The sequence below is a fragment of the Syzygium oleosum genome, unplaced genomic scaffold (assembly GCF_021117445.2).
Source record: "Syzygium oleosum isolate NSW1041296 unplaced genomic scaffold, Sole_v2.1 Sole_v2.15, whole genome shotgun sequence".
Taxonomy (NCBI): Eukaryota; Viridiplantae; Streptophyta; class Magnoliopsida; order Myrtales; family Myrtaceae; genus Syzygium; species Syzygium oleosum.
Window position 1 is genome coordinate 4,714,211 of NW_026607499.1, and position 23,130 is coordinate 4,737,340.

At 42.5% G+C, this 23,130-nt stretch overlaps 3 protein-coding genes across 3 annotated transcripts; all 3 read right to left on the reverse strand.

The window, feature by feature from the left end:
- Positions 1 to 916: 916 nt before the first annotated feature.
- LOC115687812 (vacuolar-processing enzyme) lies at positions 917 to 5,262 on the reverse strand. Its single transcript, XM_030613483.2, has 9 exons — positions 4,631 to 5,262; positions 4,121 to 4,285; positions 3,454 to 3,610; positions 2,724 to 2,809; positions 2,436 to 2,635; positions 2,167 to 2,215; positions 1,872 to 2,078; positions 1,339 to 1,545; positions 917 to 1,229 (listed from the first exon to the last, which is right to left on the reverse strand). The coding sequence occupies exons 1-9, from the start codon at positions 4,868 to 4,870 to the stop codon at positions 1,050 to 1,052; spliced, it is 1,491 nt and encodes a 496-aa protein (XP_030469343.2). The 5' UTR covers positions 4,871 to 5,262; the 3' UTR covers positions 917 to 1,049.
- Positions 5,263 to 7,368: 2,106 nt separating this feature from the next.
- LOC115687811 (hsp70-Hsp90 organizing protein 3-like) lies at positions 7,369 to 11,400 on the reverse strand. Its single transcript, XM_030613482.2, has 7 exons — positions 10,381 to 11,400; positions 8,638 to 8,926; positions 8,444 to 8,529; positions 8,141 to 8,364; positions 7,981 to 8,047; positions 7,836 to 7,895; positions 7,369 to 7,757 (listed from the first exon to the last, which is right to left on the reverse strand). Exons 1-7 carry the CDS (start codon positions 11,287 to 11,289, stop codon positions 7,644 to 7,646), a joined length of 1,749 nt encoding a protein of 582 aa, XP_030469342.1. The 5' UTR covers positions 11,290 to 11,400; the 3' UTR covers positions 7,369 to 7,643.
- Positions 11,401 to 13,246: 1,846 nt separating this feature from the next.
- On the reverse strand, positions 13,247 to 17,563 carry LOC115687801 (elongation factor G-2, chloroplastic). Its single transcript, XM_030613470.2, has 4 exons — positions 17,187 to 17,563; positions 15,177 to 16,591; positions 14,389 to 14,901; positions 13,247 to 13,735 (listed from the first exon to the last, which is right to left on the reverse strand). Exons 1-4 carry the CDS (start codon positions 17,440 to 17,442, stop codon positions 13,568 to 13,570), a joined length of 2,352 nt encoding a protein of 783 aa, XP_030469330.2. The 5' UTR covers positions 17,443 to 17,563; the 3' UTR covers positions 13,247 to 13,567.
- Positions 17,564 to 23,130: the final 5,567 nt, after the last annotated feature.

The window sequence follows — 23,130 nt, forward strand, 5'->3', positions numbered from 1 at the left end:
TAGTGAAATGATAGATCTCACGTTTTTCTTTCTTGTTCATCATTAGTGTGATTTGACTTGATCCCCATCCGCGCAGAGCTTCCATGACATGACCTGCATGTCTGATTCGGCCTCTCGGTCGAACCAGTAGTTCTCGAGCTCCTGGGACTTCTTCTGCAACATGGGACAACTCGATCGACATCACTAACTTTGGACACATCCAATGAATCTGCTCCTGAAAACTTTCAAACCTCTCCTGATAAATCAACGCAGATGACCTTTTCAACTAGGTTATTCTCAGCTAAAACAGCATATTATACTAATCTAGTGAAAGAAGACGTAATCTCCGTGTCATGCATCAGGAAGCTGCTTCGGCTATAGATCTATCGATCGAATCGAGTTTGGGTCGAATCACAAATAGTTCAATCTAAATTGATCCATTGATTCGTTTATGACCCATTTATACGCAATGTAATTTTCTTGACTTATACCCGACTTGATTTATGTCCAACCTATATCCAGCCTGATCCATATTGCTAAAACACTTAAATATTTAACTAAATCTACAAAAACTTATACCTAAACTGATACGAGAGTGCGCGGAGTGAGCGTGAGATTGAATGAGGACAAAAGAAATGAATTGAGATTAAATAAGTTATAAATTCATTTATAACCCATTTACGACCCATTTAACACCCATAGTATACCTATACCCATTTATGACCCATTTACTAAATATAACTAACTCAACCTATTTATTAATATATGAGTTAAAAAATAGGTTTATTATCCATTTTGACAGGTTCGGCTGCTTCCATTATTATCGATCAGATTGCTTGTGTATATTGTGTATATGAGGCAAGGAGACGACAGATTAACAAATACAAAACAGAGTTTGTGGGATGCATGGCTTCGCCTGATCCTATGTAAACCAATATGCGACATAAGATATTGAGATCATTGCAATTGCATAAAGATGTAGTTAACAGAGGGACCACTGAAATGGACTCTCTTATGTTTCTGAACTATATATATACAAGTTTCCCTTATTCTGCTGAGACTTAACTCGTTCATGCACTGTAACCAAGATTTGAAGGATGCCAGAGACCACCATGGCCACCACATGCACTTGCACAAGCTTCCTCCATTGATTCTCGGGTCACTCTGCCGTTGCAGATGTTGGCGAACGCCCTCATGTGCTTCATCCCGTACTGCGTCAGCGACCCGCAATGCGTCTCAAAGACTCGAACCTACAACAAGTTTGAAAGTTCCAAAGTTTAAGGCATCAGCTTGAAGTCTTTACCGGTTCCCAAGTGAAAACAGGGAAGAGAATGATATCAGTAAAAGATTTAGAGTAACCATAGATTTGAGGCATTTCCAGTCATCGACGAGAGGCAGACCGAGCTCTCTCACAGCAGTTAGGACGGACGAGCCCTTCTCAGGTCCAAAAAGAAGCGCACCGATCATCTCGATGCTTCCATCAAGATGAATTCTGTGCCTCATAGTGCTAGATATTTGCCCTAGGATCTCCTTCCTCTTCTCTGAATTGTCTTCTGTTTTCTTAACCTGCAGAGCATTATGTCTAGTTAAGGCTTGAAGAAGAGAAACTGCAACAGGCTCGTTCAAATTTGCACAATAACATTCCAAAGTGAAATCCAATGCCTCATTGTACATCTGAATTCTGCTGGTGCATTAAAATTAGTAGCGCCAATTTTTCATTAGCACAACATCCCGATGCAAGTATAGAATAAGTATATTTGTACAGTCCATTGACTTGAGGAGACAACAGAAGATGAGTTAGAAAAGACCCGTCTTCTATTTAGAGAATGTCCGAAAGAATGGATGGACGGTTAAGGTTTATTATCAGAGTAAAAGATGTAGCTTAAGCTCACCATCTGCCAGAGGAAGTGAAGATCCGCATCTCTTTGATTAATGACGCCCATGTATTCGGGAGGGACTCTGTTCGGAGGGAAGTTCACCATTGCAGGATCGAAGCCTTGATACAAGTAAAGCCTCTCGTCCTTAATGCTTTGGTTCCCATACTCCATCACATGTGAACCGGCATTATACGTGTTGAAATTGGATGTCCGCTGCTTTACCTGCACCATCACGATCATCGATCTGTCAGCAATCAACCTCAGTCACAGGGTTTAAAGCCATTTCGAATGCTCAGAGCATCAACTTTACCACATGATATTGTTGCTTTATGGTTTCTTTCTTGAGATTGTGAGTCTCACTGTACAAGGTTGCATAGAGTTAGATCATTAATCAACATCAGGACAACATATGATTCCGTAACTGGCAATTCACTTCTATTGGTTAACATACAGAGTCCAAAAGTCCAAATGTACAAGGCTTTACATCGAACAATTAGAGATTGTATATACTAATGTCCTTTTCTAATCGGTGTGGCAGTTATTTTAGGAAAAGACTACAGTCCAGAAAACCAGACTTACCTGTCTTCCATCCATGCAACACTATATAAGTCACCTAAGCAAGTGATGTACTCTGGAGGCGGCGAAGGTTCCATCCCAGGACAGTAAAATCCGAAGCTGCTCTCCTGTGCGTTTGATGCCGTCGTCACATAGATATCTAAATCTTTAGGCATTATCCCTTCAAAGACACTCCCACTCTCGCATGCTTCCACGTATATAACCTGCGTATGCCAGTGATAGCCTCATCGGATAATTAAAAGCAAAAATGATGGGAAAGTAAAAAGCTAATTTCAAAAATGAAACAAATACCATCTCTTGGTAGCCCTTGGCTACATGTTTTTTCTTTAATACATTGATGAAGTCCATGGCATAGAGGAACGGCATGTTCGGCATCCCTGTATCGATTAGCAATTAGTGATGTCAAAGAGCCCCCAAATTTGGCATAAATTGAACATCTCCATGAGAGATGTCTTTGAATCTTAACCACCACAATACAAATACATGCAGCCTTTTTTCTTTTTGGTCCAAGAGCACCCCAGTTGTTGTTGTTACTTTGAGTTCGAGCGTGAGAAATTGAAATAACATGCAGCCTTTCATAGGATAAAACTATCATGCATTTTCTGTCCAATTCAGATACAAAGTACAGAGCTGGTTAGACAAATATCTCTGTGATTGTCAAAATCCAATAAATGGGATTAAACTTCAAGCATAAAATGAAGAGATTTACTGGTCTACCAGTTAATACTAATTGAATATCCTCGCTCGCGTACTTCAACTACGACTCTACTAATAATTAATTGCTATTCTACCCATTGCAAGATGATGACATTAATATCAGTCTCTTATTGAACATTGTCTCATCTCTTTCACAGTATAAGTTCCACCCCACATCATTGTTGAGTTTGGCAACTCCTGTTGGTCAAAACTACTGTCACTGCCAAGTCTAATATCGATCATCTTCGAAGTTACCCAGGGCAAAGTAGCAAAGAAATTGCAGCAGACTTAACATGGGTACAAGTACTAAGAGTCTAAGACTCACCCAGAACACCAGGTCCACCATGATCAGAGTAATAGAGGAAGATTCTGTCATTTGATTTGCTACTAACCACCTTCCCGCTTCCGCCCTTCACGGCGCTCTTGTCCCCGAGAAGCACCGCGTACAAATTCGCTGCGGTAACATTTCCGCCAGTGTAATCCTACCATGATCACCATCAATATCAGCAAACAATTAGAACTGTTTCACTTTCATTACTTTTCCACTTGCTAGTTTGTTCCATGATCCAAGTGAACTAAGAAGGTTTTTCGGGAAGTTCGGACATAGAAAGAAGTCAGATTGATAGATCTGTATAACAATAAACAATAATTGATGCGACATAACTTTCTTTGAAGTCCTTTTCAATGTCTCTGTTTCAAGAGTGAAGTCTATCAACCTTGGTTCTACTCAATAATTAAGTTCATTAATTACCTATAAACAAAATACATTAGATCTAAATAACGATCCCCTTATCACCATCCATCACCATCATAATAACTCAAATTTCTTCCCCCCGCGCAATCATCCAAACAACAAAGCGGCTAGGACTAATTCTTTTTTTACTCAACCGAAAGATAATCAATGAACATATAAGACTTTATAAAAGGCAGACAACCACAATGGAGCGGAATATTCTTTAAGCAAGTGAAAAAAGAAAAAGAGTAGTTCTAACCTTAGGAACACCAGCATAGACATCATCACCTTTGGGATGGTTGATGATGACCCCAGGCCTAGGGTTCAACTGATTTGTGGCAATGTCGTCATACATGAACACCACTATGTTCTCTTCCTTGAGCCCTCCTTTCTTCAGTATTTGATACGCATGGCACACATCCGCCTGCATGTACACATGCCCAACGCATACACTTTGTATCTTCACTGATCATTCTCGAGCATACTAATCACAAGCTTGTAGAAACAAGGAAGATTGCAAATAAAAGCTGTTTTGAGTAAGTTAATGAGGCGAGATCCACAAAGAGCAAAATATCTCCATCCACCATTTGAAAGCTACACAACATGGCCTCATGTCTCTTTCCGATAGCTTAAACTTAAGCTCAACTCCAAGAAACGAAATACAAGTTATCCCAATTGATGAGTCCTCGAGAAGAAAACGGGAGGATTTAGATGCAGAAAACTTCTCCATGTGAAAAAAAAAGGAGCACGAGATAAAGCAAAGCATTACCTGATGCCTATAGTTTCCATAACCGGACGAACCGGCCACGAGAACTGCCCATCTTGTCCCGACCCCCTGGCCTTCATCATCCGCGGCTTCCTCTCTCTCGGTCGGCATGTGAATCTCCGGCTCGGCGAAGCCGAACCTCCAGTCAGGTCGACCGGTTAGGCTCGCTCCTCGGGCTTCCAAGCAAGCTACGAGCATGAGCAGCAAGGCTGAGCGGATGAAGAAAGCATGTCGCCGACCCATGAGCACAGAGAGACAACAACCCGCTTCAAGCAAACTAAAAAAAGTAATGGAGACAGCGGCCAGAAGGCGGGGAGAGAGAGTATATGAGTAGAAGGGGGCTGATGCAACAGAGAGAAAAGGTAGTGAGACAGAGACGGAGAGCCTTATTTGATCCCAGCAAAGCCAGGGGGTTGCATGCAGTCGGAGAAGAGAGCGACACGCGTGAAGGAGGTCTGAAAATGGTGGGTCCTTCGAAGCTCCTCGCGCACCAGCTGTGCGAGGTCACGGAGACGAGGCGGTTTTCAGCTTTTCTCTGTGGGAGGAAGAGTCTTGCGAAAGTCCCTGCTGATAAAGCTATTTGATGAGGAAAAGACCTTTTGTCTTTTGTTGTTAAATTATATAGCTCTGCTTAATAAACTCTAGCTTTTTTTGGGGGGGACAGAAGATGATCTCTTGTATGGATGGAGGTGATTGAAATGGACATTATAGTAACATAGTAAGGTGCGTGAAAACTGGAGCCTTTCCAAGCTGAGGTTTGATTCTTCTTGACGCCCCATGTTTTGCTAGAGTGGACTGGAAACTTAGAATAATTTGAGTACCCTTTCACTCATAAGTCATGTCTAGTCGTGTTCATTAGATGTCCCCTTAAAGCTTGTGGTTGACTTTTGGTTGTTGAGCGCTTGGAGATTTTAGGGCTGCAAAGTACCCGAATTTACTCCCCTTTCTCGTCATTTTAACATGGCAGATTTCGGATCGATTTGTGTATGTTCATATAGTTCTTCCAACTTGATATTGGAATGAATGTCTTTACTTGAGTAATTTATCAAGAACGTTAAATCATTCTCTTGTTGATGCTTGATTAAGACCCTACAAGCATCTAGAATTATATCGACTTCCACTAAGTTGAATGGAGGGACCTACCAACCAGAACTACGTTCTTGAACGGTCCTTATTTGATCCCAGGTTTAGAACATATCAAATTCTCTAATCTCTTTGTCAATCCAGGCCGAGCCATGACAAAGCTGAGGCTGGTGGAATTGAATAGATATAAAAATTCACTCAATTCAAGCCATGACAAAGCTGGGCCTGTTGGAGTATAAAGTTAGAATAGATATTTTCCATTATAGCTGTTAAGTGAAGTTGATTGTCTAGGAGTATCGTGGGCTACTACCATTAATTATCAACCTTCATTTCAACGTCTAATTTTCCCGGTACTCGCTATGTGGGCCATGTAGGACAGAAGCACTCACAATTTAGAATTTGATTAGCCTGCCCCATGCGCTTGACAAAAGCATGCAAGATATAGTCTCTCCATGTTACGAGATCTTAGGCTTTGTCCGGATTCCTCGATCACGTCGCGGTGTAAAAGCATCATTTACATAAAGCCAAGGAGGACCGATTTCGTTTCGCTGTTGGGTTGCGGAAGTATGCGGGACTGTGAGGGTCGCTCGCCACACACGTTCGATATGAGAATGCAGACACGATAATCGGCCCGCCAAGGCTGCAAATGCTCGTTTGATCACGTAATTTAATATTTATGTTATGGAATGTCTTCTTATTATGCCTTGATTCCGTCGCGGTAATAGCATCCTTCACGAAAGACAGAAAAGACCAATTTGATTCCGCTGTTGGGTTCCAGAAATCTCCGGGACAGTAGAAGTTGATGGCCAGAGATGTTCAGTACGACAACGCAAATATTAGGATCGGCCCACCAAATGCTCGTTCGAATGCATAGGTCTCCGTATTCGAGTGAGAAGAGCTCGGAAACAATGCACAGCATAGCCTTTCGATATAAACTACGAGGTTCTAAAGGCTCGACACCGCGAGTGCAACAGCAACGTGATGATTTAAGTTTGGGGTAGGCATAGGAGCTGGGCGAAGCAGGCTCCTTCCTCCCTTCCCAAATGAAAGAAGATTCCACCGCCTGTCTTAGTAGTTTTGATTTAAGAAATATAGATAATCAAATTAAGAATCTGGTGGTTGAGAGTTCAACGTGATGCCAGGTACAAGGGAATGAGGTTGGAATCAAACCCCATTCTTTTTCCAGGTACATAGATGCCTTCCATCTAGAGAAGGTATTGCATTCCTAATCTTCTCTTAGGGACGCATTTGACCTTGACACTGATATCATTCGATCCTTACATCATCACAGCTCAATGGACATGCAGGATATTTCGACTCGGAAGCAAGCCCCCGTCGACAATGCCGAGAAACAAACTTTCCACCTTCTCTTGGCTTTCTCGTCCTTCCAGTGTCCAACAGATCTCTCGCAATGAAAGCAATATCACGGAGAAATAATTTGACCGCAACGCTACACTTGACTAGATTGACTCGCATTTCCTTGTTCCATATATGTCACTCAACGTCTAAGTATCCATAAAAGACTAGACACGTTCATCACAAGAGTGACCAGGCACATCTTGATTAGCCTGCCTAATAGGGGAACCGGTAAGGACACCATTCTGTATCAACACAGAGAACTCTTTTCAACTTCTGATAAGGAAACCGACAAACACCGATTCCATCCACAGAGGCTGCGCCACCTCCCCTTCATCCCCTTCAGAACTATTGTTGCATTACTGATATTCAAATCTCAAGTGTATATGGACCGCTGACAAATCTGGCAGAACACCAAAATTGCGGCTGAACCGAAAAAGAACCCACAATTTAGACCGTGAAGAAAGCGTTTCAAAATTTGCATCTAAAATCTGTTTCCAACAATCAAGACCCCCTCGATTTCACACCAGGGAAATACAGATAAAAACTGATGACCTTCTCATGCAAATTACAGTAATCATCTGATCTGGACGATTCCAGCGCTGACTAGCTTCTGGATCTTGCTCATCACCATTGGGTTTTTTTGGTGCTCTTGCGCAGCCTTCGGGTTCTCCTGGAAGTCTATCAACACCTGCCAAACACACGTGGATGTCAGCCAACCCAGTAAAATCCTGCTGATTGCTATGTTTCATGACATCAGTTTCCTAACCTGTCTCATTACAGGATCAGTGAGAATGTTCTGTATCTCCGGATCCTGCATTGCCTTGGCCTACAGAAAAGAGACGTAAGTAAGAGCAGGACCCTCTCAAAACAATTGAATAGGTAAAAGCTAAAACTTTGACAAAATGCAGTACCTGTCTCTCCTTCAACTCATCTGGAGTCAAATCACCACGACTTGCCTTGTTAATTTGTTCTACACATCTGTAACAAGTATTAAGCCTCGATTATGTAATGCAACAAACAATATCACAAAAGCCAACAATAAAAGCGGACCTCCAACATCAACATCCATACCTTCGTACACCGTCGAGCAATTCCTGGTTGTTTGGATCGTGCTTCAACCCCTCCTGGTATGTTTCCAAAGCTTTATCATATTCCTTCATGAAGAACTGAACAGCACCTTTTCGTGTGTAACCCTTGGAGAAAGTTGGATCAAGCTCAATGCATTTCTCAGCGTCCTTCAGACCCTCGGGCAGGGCCCCAAGTTTTGTGTAGCATGCTGCTCTATTACTATATGCCTGGAAACAGACAAACAAGCATCAGCAATGCTCCAACTGACATACAAATAGCAATAACGACAAACCCAAATATCCTTACCTTTGCATCTTTAGGGTTCCTTCTCAATGATTCTGTGTAATGCTTCACGGCCTCGGGATATTTCTGCTCTTTGAAATATTCATTTCCTGTCCGCAAATGTAGGCAGTACTTCAGCACTAACCAAGTAAATAAACAGCAGAGAGAGACTATGAATGAACATCAGACATGCATACAGATAAATCAAAATACAGAACCTTTCTCGCGCTCTTCGTCAGCTAATTTAGGATCAAAGTATTCCTGCTGTTCCAGTTCCTTCTTTGCCTTCTCAGCTTCATTTAGTTTCTTCAATGTATCTGGGTTACGATGCTCTGTAAGAGCCTTTTGGAAGGTCTCAATAGCAGGTTCATAGTCCTTAGAGCATTTTGCCATCTTTACAAGGGCAGTTCCCTTCCTTGTCAAGGCTCTAGCTACCATCTTGAAGTCTGATCTCAGTTCTCTTCCCCTTTCAACAGCCTTATCACAATCTTTGATGCAATCCTCATACTGGAAGCAGTGTCAAAATTTGAGAAAAGAGAAGCCAGATAAAAATATCTAGTGGCAAGAAATACAACAAATGAAAAAGGAGCACATACAACTGAAGGCCAAAATGAATAAATCAATGGTTATTGCAGGACCACATGCTTCTTAGGACCAATTCAATAGCTCAGAATCTCTGATTGAAGAAGATTACCAAAAATTAAGCAGGGATAGCAACACAATCTTCAAATCAAAAACATCCATCAATACGCCATGCCAGTTACAATACGAGGCTGCTGCACGAATATTGACGTGACACGTGATAAAATTACAATGAAGACATACATGGTAAAGTGTTGCCTGATATGCTTTTTTTCCTTTGGTAAAGAGAACATCAATAGGAATTGCTCCTGCCTTTGGATACTTGTTATCTCAGTGCAAAAATTTCAACACCAAGATTGAGACATAGTTATCAAGAACTCTACAAATGTCACCGCTCAGAATGGGAATCTGTTTTCCTATAAATAACCACACAGAACCCAATGCCGCCTCGCTTGCTGGTATAAAGAAGAAGAAGACAAAGACAAAAGAAAGCTCATACCAATCGCAGTAAAGTACATCACTAGAGCCTTAATCAATTTGCCATGCTTCAGAATCCTCCAAAACACAAATGAACACACCCAAACACAGTGCTGGATATGCATAGAAATTAAGGCTCAATGTCAATGCCATGCAGCCAGAATTATCAGGTTTCACATCAGTGGGCTGTCAGTGATTTTTAATAAGAATGAGAAAAGCACCATCCATTTGTCTTCCACGAAACAAAGCCAAGAAGGCTGAACACAGTTTAAAGACACGGCAACGCTGCTCAGATACAGAACAAGATACTGACATCAACTCTACTAGATTTCCACACATGACCATCCACCGAAACCATCTAGAGCAGGCCAGGTAGACTTAAAAAGCTGATTAAAAAGGACAATAGCAAAGCATTTAGTACTTCATGGTTCATTGTTCCAACTTCCATCAGGCAGGCCAATATCATTCCATCACGCATTCGGTACTTATGCAGTTCATTGTTCCACTCAAGGCATTAAATTTTCTCCCGGAAATGGTAATGTCCTTCCTAGAGTAACATAACTGTCAGATAAAGGACATAACCGGTCTACCCATTAGCCCACGTCCTAGATCCATACTACCTATGGCTCTAAACCAATCAATTGAGCATGGCCTAAGGCCAGACATGTGTACTTCAAATTAAATTTGTTTAAGGAGCACAGCCAGCAATATATTAAAGTTTCCTTCTAATCATTCGCAAGCACATTCTCGAACTAGACCATTGCCTGGGTGCCCTGCCGGCAAAACTTTTGCCTATAAAAATCAACATACAAGCACTCAACCTAATTCGTGCTCACATCAGAACAAGCACCAGAACGAATAAGCATAAACTATATAATCGCCATAGAGGACGAAGTGCTTACCCTTCCCATCTCCAAATACACAGCAGCTCTGTTCGTGAGAAAAGAAATATCCTCATCATCAAGCTCGATAGCCTTCGTGTAGTGCAGTATCGCAGTCTCGAAATCCTTCTTCTTATAAGCTGCATTACCGGCCTCCTTCTCCTTCTGAGCCTGAGCCTTCCTCTCCTTTACTTCTCGCTCCTCCTCACTTACCTCCATCGGCTCTGGCTCTGGCTCCGCTTCCGGCTCCGGCGCTTTGGCTGGCTTGTTGTCTGGCTTATTCGCTGCCGATGACTCAGCCTCCGCCTCAGCCTCAAAGCCCGCATCCTGACCCGGAGTGTGCAATTTAACGTTCAACAGCACTCCCAGCGCCTGCATCACCCTCTGATCCTTCAAGTACAGATTCAGACTGCTAGGATTCTTCTGCAAATCCTGCATCATCTTTACAAAATCCGGCTGCTGCAGGTAACCTCGGGTCGTCGGATCGGCCGTCAGCTTCGCCCACATCTCCTGCCCCTGGAACACGTCCCCGAACGGATTGTTCGGCGGCGGACCAGCGCGGCTCCTGGACGGCCCCGCGGCGGCCTGCTGGGCGTCGGCCAGGCCGGACTTGAGAGCCTCGTTGCCAGGATCGACCTCGAGCCCCCTCCTGTAGGCGGAGACGGCGTCGTCGTACCGGCCCAGCCCCTGGTAGGCCGCGCCGAGGCGGCTGTAGCCCTTGGCCCAGTCCGGCTTGAGCTCGACGGTCTTCTCGGCGTCGGCGAGGGCGTCGGCGTAGGCGTGGAGGGAGGCGTGGGCGGCGGATCGGTTGGAGTAGAGGACGTGGTTGGCGGGGGCGAGGGCGATGGCGTCGGAGAAGTGGCGGACGGCGGAGCGGTAGTCGCGGGAGGAGAAGGCGGCGTTGCCCCTGGCTTTGGCTTCGTCGGCCATGGCGGATCGACGACGATTCACGCAGGTCGGGGAGAGGGAAGGAGAAGAGGAGGGTTCGAGATCGGAGAAGGAAGGGGTGTGGGGATTCTATGGAGGAAAGCGAGGGTAGGAAGGCGTGTTAGGGTTTATAATAATTGGAGAAGGTTGGGGGAAAAGGAGGAGACGAGAGAGTTCTAGTGACGAAGACAGAGGAGAGAGGGAGTGTGGTTCTGGAATGTTCTCCGCGCGTCGTCCTCCGCTTCCATTGACTCTCGTGCCGGGGGGAGGGAACAGCGAAGTGATGCTGGAGTTTCGGCCTGTTTGGCTGCGGGGCTTGTCATGATCTCGGGTTCCTTGCTTGGGCGCGAGTCGACCGAGTTCTGTCAATTCCTACACAAGAAGATTCGTGTCTTCACCTTAATTGACAAGAGAGAAAAGTAACGATGACACAGATAGTTCGTGAAATTTTAGCTTAATGTAAAATATAATTTATGAATAATTTATGAACTTTAGCATATTGTACAATATGATCCCTTGAACTTATACTTTGCTTTTGATACAACTCAGTGCTTGAACTATATGAAAATGTTCAACGTAGTCTCCAAACTTGAATTAATGGAAAGACAATATCAAAACATTTTTACATAGTTCAGGAGCTAAACTGAACATATGTCAAAAGTCCAGGAATCACATTGAACAAATTGAAAGTTCAAGGATCACATCACACGTTGGGCTAAAGTTCAGGGATCGTATTGAACAAATTAAAAGTTCGGGACCAAATTGCACGTTAAGCCAAAGTTAAAGATTATTTGTATCATTTTCCCCAGAGAAAACTCTAGTTTGCTGATCTATCTCAGTCCGATACTCCATCAATTTGATATGACTTTGGACTAACAACTTTTCAAAAAACCATCCTTTCTAAAATAAAAATAAAAATAAAGCTTACCTAAGTAATTGTATTTCGAATGACTTACTTTACGAATTATCTCGATTTAGATACGTGAATAGTTTCCTACACGAATTTTGTATGGTATTTGAAACTACATTTTCTTTTTATCATATTCATGAAATAAAATGTCCAACTTCTCTTGACCGGTTTTTAATGGAGCCTGGATGTTAAGCTTTTCAAAAACGGCTGAATCCTGTACTTTAATAATTTGTTAAAAACCTGGACGGACATCTTAAAGAAGGATAATCCACCGATGGAACATGGTGAAACAGTTGAATTCAACACTTCTTCACGAGTGATACTCGTTAAACATCCTAAAATCCATTTTTTGTCATATTCAATGCACTATTAATCCTTGTTATGCGTAATTAGTACATTACAAAAGAATATATTCCCTTAGCAAAATAGTTAGCTAGTGCTCCTCTTTAATAAGACACTTTTTTAAAAAGTTAGGCTCTTAAAAGAAATGAAAATACTATATTTAAATTGCAACTACGATCTCAACGTTAGCAAGAGGATAAAAAACTGAAAAAGATCCATCTACATAATCTCACTTGTTCAACAAATCTCGATGTGGACGATTGTGATTTTTTGCTTTTCAATCTAACAACGAAGAGTATAAGGCACGACCCACTTTTGTTGCCCAAAAGAAACCTACATAACATAGCTGACATCCCGGGGTTGGGTAGCAAAGATCAGGAACAAACTCAATCGAGATTTTCTATCGCACCGGCAATTAGCTTATATGAAACAAGTTCCACCGCGAAACATCCCACTATTAACATGAATTTTTTTTCAACTTTTGCAACTAACACGAGATACTGATTAGAGCATTGGTAATTAATGCCTCAGAGACATTAGTTAAGACCGGTGAAACTAAAAATAGAACTACCAACACACTTCGAAATTGCTAATATAATTCAAAAAAGTCATCTACTTCTAACGGAATTATTTATATCATCAAAACACAATTACGAATTAACGAGACTAAGAGCACTCTTTAATAACTTCCTATTGATAAAATACAACTATTGAATTTCTTTCATTCCATTATATTCAATTCCCAATTTGAAAAAATCGAGGCTGAGCCAGGCATTACATCACGATAATTTACTTTCCTTCCAACCAAAAGGAGCACAAAATTTCACTTCTAACCCACTGCAGAACAACGCAATTTACAGTTTTCCGACTTCACCTATCAGGCTCAGTTCACTAAAACAGTCTGCATCAAAACCTTTTGTCTCTCCATTTTCAAAGTCCTACTAGCATTCACGTATCGAAATTGTAAAGTAAATTAAAAAGGAAGCAGAAAAAAGAAAAATGATCGCTTTCACCATCTGCAAAATTAGTTTAAGCAGCAACTTCCTGCTCCTTTGAGGCAAGTTGGTTCTGGATGTGCTGCGGGACGACGTCGAACTTGGCTAGCTGCATGGTGTAGGATGCACGGCCTTTCGTCATTCCGCGCAGCGTACTTACGTATTGAAACATCTCTGCCAGTGGAACGAGGGCATCGACAACCTGAAGAGTTTTGAACCGAGCTTGTGAGCATCTCTCAGTAACAAAGATATTAATTCAGTGATAAAGCACAAAGAGTTTTCTCCTCAATAGTTAAATTCAACTAATCTCTCTTCACAAGTATATTTCCAATTTGGAAAGAAGTATATTTACAAACCGAACAGGTAATCATGATGACTGCTAAAGCTGCATTATGCATATTTAGATCCACGAGACCAGAAAGGATGTTCCATGAACACCGTACTATACAACATTAAAGGCTTTCTAATTCTTAGAAACTAGCAAGTGATATGGTCGGGTAAAGGCCAAGAACCACAAAATTCAGCTAATTAAAGCAAAACAAAACACATTTTCAGGCAGGAAGGCTATTACACATATCCAAGCTGAAAAGGATTTGGCAGTTCTCTCAGCACGATCATAGTCGTGAGTTGGAGGAAAGCAACCAAGCTAGCAGGAAGGAGCACAGAAAACTCTGGATTGCTGTTGCTTGGGATGGATATAAATTAAAAACTGTATATATGCTCCATAATGCAACTAAAAGCTAAATGAACAGCTGAGACAGGGTTGCTTTTCTTAATCTGTTTTAAACACACCATAAAAGTTAAAAGCATAAAAAACCTCGGCAAGGAATAAACACTTGGATTTGTTTGCGTTACCTTGAGGCCACCAGGTTTGTCACCAAAACTGTTGATCTGGCCTCTCCTAGAGTTCAGATCACCAATCACATCACCCAGGTGGTCTTCAGGTGTTATAACTTCCACTTTCATTATAGGCTCTAGCATCTTGGGGCCGGCTTTCCTCACTCCCTCCCGGAATGCTCCTCTGGCAGCCAACTGGAATGCCAAGACACTTGAATCCACATCATGGTATGAACCATCAACTAATACAGCACGCACGTCGACAACAGGAAACCCTGCAAGAACTCCATTGCTCATACACTCTTCCAAGCCTTTCATTACTCCGGGTATATACTCTTTCGGAACTGCCCCTCCTTTGATCTCACTCTTGAACTCATAACCACTTCCAGCCTCCAAGGGCTCAAATCGTACGGTGATATCCGCAAATTGCCCTTGCCCACCTGACTGTTTCTTGTGCACGTACTTTACTTCAGAGACCTTCGAAATGCTTTCCCTGTAGTTCACTTGTGGTGCCCCAACATTAGCTTCAACCTGGAAAAGCCAAGTTACAAACCGGCTGAGATAAAAGAGAAAAAGGGATCTTCAAATACTAGATGAAATATGCTGTGGCACTTCTGAAGTGCCTGCTGTAGTGGAAAAGTGGATCGACAAAAGCAACAAGAAAGGCATGTGAATTATCAGCACGCAGGAGATGCCAGCACACTAAAAGTTACAAGTGGTTTTTGAAACAATCTTGGAAAATTAGAATTGTAAAAAGCATCTTTAAGAATCAGTTTTGTGTCAATCGCGTCAAGTAAGATACGTACTTTAAACTCCCGCTTGAGCCGATCAACAATAATCTCAAGATGCAATTCTCCCATTCCTTCAATCACTGTCTGATTGATCTCTTCATCACGCGAGAAATGGAAAGAGGGATCTTCTTGAGCCAGTTTGATCAGACCATTCGCCATCTTGTCTACATCAGCTTTAGTTTTAGGCTCAATAGCAACCTTAATAACAGGATCAGGAAAGTCCATCCTCTCAAGAAGAATGGGAGCATCTGGGTCACAAAGCGTTTCACCAGTTATTGTATCCTTCAGACCAGCAAGAGCAACAATATCACCAGCCAACGCAACTTTTACATCCTCCCTACTGTTGGCATGCATTTCAAGAAGTCTACCAATCCTCTCCTTCTTTCCTTTGTTCGCATTCAGCACATACGAACCTGCGCTTAACTTCCCTGCATACACTCTCACAAATGTGAGGGACCCCACGAAGGGATCACTCATGATTTTAAAGGCTAGTCCAGCAAAAGGCTCCTCATCACTGGCAGGCCTATCAATTGTTACTTCTGGATTCTCAGGATCAGAACCCTTCATTGGTGGCACTTCAAGAGGTGAAGGCAAATAATCCACAACAGCATCAAGCAATGGCTGAACACCCTTATTTTTAAAGGCTGACCCGCATAAAACAGGGACAAAATTGCCCGATATAGTTCCTTTCCTAATTAATTTCTTAATTATTTCCTCACCCGGTTCAACACCTTCAAGGTAGTTCTCCATGGCTTCATCATCTAGCTCAATTATAGTTTCAATCATCTGTGATCGGTAATCTTGAGCCATCTCTTGCAGATCAGCCGGAATATCATCATACACAAACTTTGCACCCAACTCTTCCCCAGACCATATTATGGCTTTCATCATGACAAGATCAACAACGCCTTGGAAATTATCTTCCGAACCAATTGGCAACTGAATCACAAGGGGTCTAGCACCCAAGTTTGCGACTATCATATCCCTTGTCCGAAAGAAGTTAGCCCCAAGGCGGTCCATTTTATTGACGAAGCAAATTCTAGGTACCCCATATTTATCAGCTTGCCTCCACACAGTTTCAGACTGTGGCTCCACCCCCGCCACACTGTCAAACAAGCAAATGGCACCATCCAAGACTCTAAGTGCTCGCTCCACTTCAAGGGTGAAGTCCACATGGCCAGGAGTATCAATGATGTTTATCCTGTGTTTGTTCCAAAATGTGGTGGTTGCGGCAGACGTGATGGTAATCCCCCTTTCCTGTTCTTGTTCCATCCAATCCATCGTAGCTGTACCCTCATGCACCTCTCCAATCTTATAGTTCCTTCCCGTGTAGTATAGAATCCGTTCGGTTGTAGTAGTTTTCCCGGCATCTATGTGAGCCATAATTCCGATATTCCGGTAGTCCCTCAACGGTACCGCACGCTTCCCATCTGGCAAGAATCATGAGAAAAGTAAGTCATTGGTGGACTGCAACACGGTATAACTTTCGACAGATGAAAATTAGATTGTCCAACCAGAATAGATTTACAATTTCCTATCAGAAGCGAGGAAAACGACTCTGATCACTCGTTTCACCACAAAAAAGCAAGGCAACGAGCAGATCCCAATGTACACTCAAAACAAGAAAATTACAACTAGAGCACAGCATTCGGTGAAGAAACAACACGTCAACTAAGGTATAACAGCATGGAAGTCGGTCCTGACAGAAAATTCACCACCGATTCATATTCTAGGCGTCTTAACTTTATCACAATACGCGACGAAGGAAACAATTAAGTTTCTCAGAAAGAGAGAACACTCGGATTGTCCCTCGCAAGCGACGATGCACTGCCTCCGAACCAGGAGAGGAAGATTTATGCCGAGACGCGCGCAGAGGAAGATCACTGCCGGGCATTTCGTCAGTCACCTGGCGGTTAAACTCCCGCAAGCAAAGCTCTCACCTCGCCTCGCCTCGACACAATCACACTCAGCACAAGCAAATACCACATCAAACTAAATCGGCGGCTCCACGGATTCAGCACGTACCTTCGCTGGCCATGGCGAAAACAGAGAACTCCCGCCGCCCCCGGCGCCGCGCGCCCCAAGGCCTCGAGCACCCGGAGCCCAGGCGCGGCCCGGCGAGGAACAGCGAGCCGGAAGAGGAGAAGGAGGGAGCGCGGGGGCGGAGGCCGAGGAAGGGGGCGGCGGGGGAGGAGAGGAGCGCCGCCGCGGGCCGCCGCCGGGAGCCGTCGAAGCCGCACACCGCGGGCGGACCGGCCAGTCTCACCGACTCTGCCGCCATTTTCGTGCAAAAGCTCGTGCGTCAGCTCGCCGAGGTCAGCGAGAGGTGTGAGTGAGCGTTGGGGATAACGAGGAGGGGCCGAGGAAGCGCGAAGTGGCTCAGGAGCGAGCGAACGAGCTTTTGGCGGTTGAAGACGGAAGGGTGATATAATTAATAGTTTCCATTTTCTTATTTCTACTGGCTGGGAATTAGTTTGTGGGGAAAATTGAGGGGGAGATTATGTTATTGCCCGTGTGTTTGTACGCAATTTACCAATCTGCCACCAATGATTTTTTTATAAGAAAAAGATGAGATGAGCCATTTACATAAAAAGGAACCTGTTCATTTATGGACACATGATAATTCCGAACGCATATTCGATCCGGGAATTCGAGTCAGGGGTAGTCAAGTAATCTCGCAACATTATTCGGATGGATGACGATGGCCTCGTCCATGAAGTTTTGAGCCATAGAAAGCAGAGAGAGGCACTAGAGTCGCCACATCTCTCCCAATCCCCCCTGTCCTCACACGCCCATGGACGGGGTCTGGTAGGTCCCACCTGGCCTTTTGGAACCAGCCTTGTTATATTTTCTTCAGAAAAGAGAAAAAAATATATATAATTATTCACATGGCCGGGACTGGGACCGCCCTCAATGGACTCAGGCATGGACGCCAATGTCCCGGGCCCAATCTTGATGGACCTGGATTTGGGCGCAAGGGGCATGTTCTAGGCGTCGGGGTCTAGGGCGCCACCCCAATGGTCCCGAGCGCGGGCACCGATACTTGAGTCCCAGGCCCGGCCTCAATTGACCTAGGCTTTGGAGTCGGCAATCTGGGTTGAGTCTCTATAGACATGGGTCAGGACGCCAGGGAACCGGGTATGGGCATTGAGTTCTTGGGCTCGATTTGGGTGGACCTAAGACTAGTGCTCGTGCTCTTGCCCGAGAGTCAGGAATTCGGGCTTGTGACCCCGATGTCCGTGCCAAAAGGGACCCTACATATCTCGTCACACACTTCGTGTACATCTTGATAAATTCACTCTTCTTCCAACCAATGTTGTAACAATTCGTGATTGCTGCCCTCTTAAACTAAGGAACCAAACTCGAATCTCAAGCCTAACTAAGACCGTAATTCTTTATGTTCATGGTTAGGCCTATATCAAACAGTCAAAGCTCTCGATTGATCAATTACTGCCTCATTTCTAGAGGAACTAAGATTTGCGTATGCTTCGATGGCCTCGTCATTTTTAAACTCATTTATGTATTCTTCTACCGCATCAATAGCTAATGCCGTTTCCCTTACTATCCCCATCTCTTGTCTCGTTTCCTTTACTCGACAGTAATCCACATCATTAAATAGGACGTGTTCATCATCATTCTAAGTTAATGCATCAATTTTACCATCATCGCTCTTAATCTCACTATCTTCACCCTGGCTAGCCCCCTCATATTCAAGCCCTTCCAGCCCCATTTTGAGTCCTAATTTCATCTCCTACTTCAATCTCAACCCCAACTTTAACTTCATCCTAGCTAGCACCCGTAGTCCTAGCACCAGCCCAGACCCAACTTTAGCCTCAAAGTCATCTAATGTTTAGAATTCAACAGTATTTAACATTTCCCCTTCAACATAAACATCAATTGCACCCATTCCCTATGCTGGACTCACCAATTGCAACACTTGCTCATTGCTGGTTATCTGCACAACCCCATTATTCAAGGTATAACCAGGAATTTTATACCATAACTTTGAAGCCTAGTTTTAGTATATATAGTACACCAGCATTTTACAATTCACTAACTCAAGCTTCAACCTCCCAAAGTGTTCAATCATACCACTATGAATCACATTTTCTCCAAACTCCAAAAGGCCACCCAAGTGGAGTATAGCTGAGAAACAGCATCCCAACTGAAATAAAATAGCAAAAACCCATGTTTATATTTCACTATATGATGATAGAACATCTTTAACTTACAACAGGAGCAACCTCAATTGAATTTACTTACTAAATGTTGGAGATCATGCATATATAGTTTCTTCTGTATGACATCTTCTATAATTGGAAAGATCGGTTTAAACTTGCAAAGTCCATATTTCATCGCTTAAACTCGTTGAAATACAAATAGATAAAGGAAGCTTATACAACTCTATTTTCATCACTTTAACTCATTGAAATACAAGTAGATAAAGGTACAGATTGAATGACCTTATGGATGATCGTGATTAATTTGTGTGAGATTTAGTGACATTGCATTAAACAAGAAACTATAGACTTTTGTATTCCAGCTCCATCATGAGCAAGCTCTTGTCTTTCAGAAGTAGCCACAAGATGTGTTATTGGTGGTGTTCATATAGCTTTGTATCATATTTCAAGCTAGCGAGCAGCTTTCTGTTCTTGGGAAAGCGATTGTTCGTACATACAATTCTTTCAACTTTTAGATTGAAATTTTAAAAACAAGACCCTAAGAAAAAAAGACCAATGAAGAGAATACTCCACAGAATATTGGTGAATCGAGAGCTCAAAACGAATCTATAATGTGATGACTTTGAACAACTGAATCAAGCTTTCGAGTCGAGCTTCTATGTGGAGACCGTATCCGACAAGAAAACCTTAGAAAAAGCCTCAAATTGCCTTCAACAAGTAAACGAACTTCAAACAAATCAAACTTCGATCGAATCAAGCTTCCTTGAGAGAATCAACCAACGTACTAAACTCTAATGCCCCAAATCGCCTTTAGCCAACAAACGAGCTTTGAACAAATTAAGCTTCCTTGTGTGTGTGTGAGAGAGAGAGATAGAATTGAGCAGCACGCTAAACCCCAAAGCCTCATATCGAGTCTTGTGGAGCAACCACAAGAGAGATAGATAGGCAAATGGCCTCATTTTTGTGGACAAATCGAGTTTAAGATAGGGCACTCAAGCAATGGAACTTTGAATGTAGAGAGAGAGAGAGCATACGACGTGGTTGCACTTTGACTTACGCCACGTGGCACCACGTTAGCACTAATGTATTCTACCGTTTACATTAGTCGTCACAATTTTTTTTTAATGGTATTCATTGACAGAATCGTAATAAAATGTAAATGAAAAATTACCAAAGAAGTCTTTAATCTATTATACCAATGCCAATTCGATCATGATTTTTTCAATTTGGCCAATGTAGTTCTGAACCTGATTATTTATCCAATCAATTTATGCTAAAAAATTGCTAATGTAACTGTCTAATTGGCGCCAGCCGTCTTACGAGCCACGACCGACAAGACATATATGGCAACACTTAAAAGGGACTTCATTTTGGGAAATTTTATATATTTTTCAATTTTTTTCTTTTCTTTCTTTTTTTACTGTTCATTGTCTCTAGCATGAACTGAAGTGCTCCATTGGCAGCTCTTCTTCATCTTCGTCGTCGCACGTCCCCCACCCTCCTCTTGTTTGCCGTCGAGCTCGACGGCTTCGAGATCTTGGCCAAGCTGGACGATCTCGAGCTCCGCTGTGGCATTGAGCTCGAGCCCAAGATCTGAATTTTGGTTCGGAGGCACACCAGAGTGCAAGCTCCAACTTCATGGGGGTTGAAACTTCTATTTCATTTCACAATAGTTCATGGGGTTGAAACTTCTTTTTTCAATCTTTTCGATTACCAATTTGAACTCTGTTCATGACCTTTGCTCAAACTTCATTTTGAACTTTGTTTCATGTAACGTTGGACTCTTCTTCGTCTTGCAATGGGGAACCAGATTTGGGCGTTCGAGTTCCATGTCGTGGCGAGCCACCAAATCTGGGGCTCGAGCTCGATGCTGCAACAGAGCTTGAGTCATCCAGATGATCTGGGGGCAACTCGTGGTTGGTCGTGGCGGGGGTTGAAGTTGAGCGGTGGGAAGACGCGAAGTTGGTGTTGGCGGTGGAAAAGCCTACGATGGCATATGAACAGTACTTAAAGAAGAAAATGAGCAGTAAAAGAAAAAAATTGAAAAAACTCGGAAAACTCAAAAAAAAAAATATTCAAAATGACATTATTTTTAGCAATTTTGTCTATGTCAGATCACCGTCATTCCACGTAGGATGGCTGACACTAACTGGATCACCACATCAACAATTTTCGACCTAAATTGACCGTATGGACGTTTGGTTCAGCTTTTTCACATTGAAAAATTGTCAAAAACTTTAGGCCTACGGTTACGTTTGGTTTAGCATTTTCACAGAGTAGGTCAGATCATACCTGATCCTCCTCGAGTCATCATAAATATGAAAAGCACAAAAAATATTCAAAAGGGTCGAGTGTGTAAAGTTCTCCAACGATTAGTTTAGCAATAACACCTTATCAGAACACTAAATATTAGTTTAACCGGACCTGTTTAGGTTCGTTTTGGCAATTTTTTCGTGATTTCAGGTCTTTAAGCATTCTATAATCATCCATTGGAGGCTGTGGAGTTCGGTTTTGACGAAATCAAGGCTTAAACACACAAAGGTATACTCCTCTAACCTGAGTTCGATGAAGCGAGGATGCGTTAGGCATCCGGGGCTAGAACTCGCCTTAGGCTTGCCATGGATAGATGCTAAGAGGTGCTGCTGATGTATATATGGAGGATGATGAGTTGATTATGTGATCGGAGGCTCGAAGTGAGCTGTTTGAATGATTGCATAAGAATGTTCTGTCAATTTCGTTGCTCTCTGAACACAGATTCTATTAGAGCTGAAACGAGGTCTTAAATGTTGAAATCATGCTTCGAGTCCTTCTAGACATTTGATCTATACTTCCTAAGCTTCGATTCGACATATTATGCGTCCAAAATGAAGTTCGTTTACTACCTCAAAATCCCTTCGAAATCTTGGCTCTCTGTTCTGCAATATGTTTCTGTTAAAGCTTAAATCTGTTGTTGAATGTCTGATTGTTTTGCTGATTTTATGCCGATTTTTGTGAGTTGATTTTGGTGATCTTTCCTTCACGAAAATTGTTCATTAGGATCTCAATCATGACATACTTTTTTCTCAGATTTTTAGGAGTTCATTCAATAGATGAAAATTCCTTAATTCAACCCTAGGTCTTGTCTGCCTATACTGGATCCCGAAATGAACTTGCTCAAACATCTTCGTTTGAGTTTGAAATCGACATTTTCTGGCTTAGAGTCCTTAATGAAGTTTGTAAAGCACTCAAATCAATCTTTAAAATGCTAAAGATATCCCTGATCGGAGTTCATTTGGCACCTGAAATCGATTTTCAAAGTTGCAGCAAGAGTAAGTTGGTTTTTTGGCTGTAACCGAACTGAAACTGCACATTTTACTATTTTTGTACAGAACAGGGAAAATCGATTTTCGATTTGCATCCTTCTGTGAACTTGTAAATTCAGGTCTCATGCACGTCATATATTTTTTTTTAGAATTTTTAGACAACATTTGGTACCTGAAATCATCTCATATTCTCAGGTTGTTCATTCTGCCCTGTACTGATCCGAATTGCATTCCTGCAAAATTCATTGTGAAATTGGACTTAATTGTTCAAGTGACCTTCATGAACATCATAGAGCATCATGTTAACTCACTAGTGACACTCTCCATGCATCAATTGCTCGTCATTAGTGTGTTTAATCAATTGAAATTCCTTAACCCCTAAATCTGTCAATTAGGGATTAAGCTGTTCATGTAGCACTCTTGCCAATTTTATAGGAATTTTTCTGTTCACAATCAGAATATGGAATCTTCTAGACTTTTGTAAAG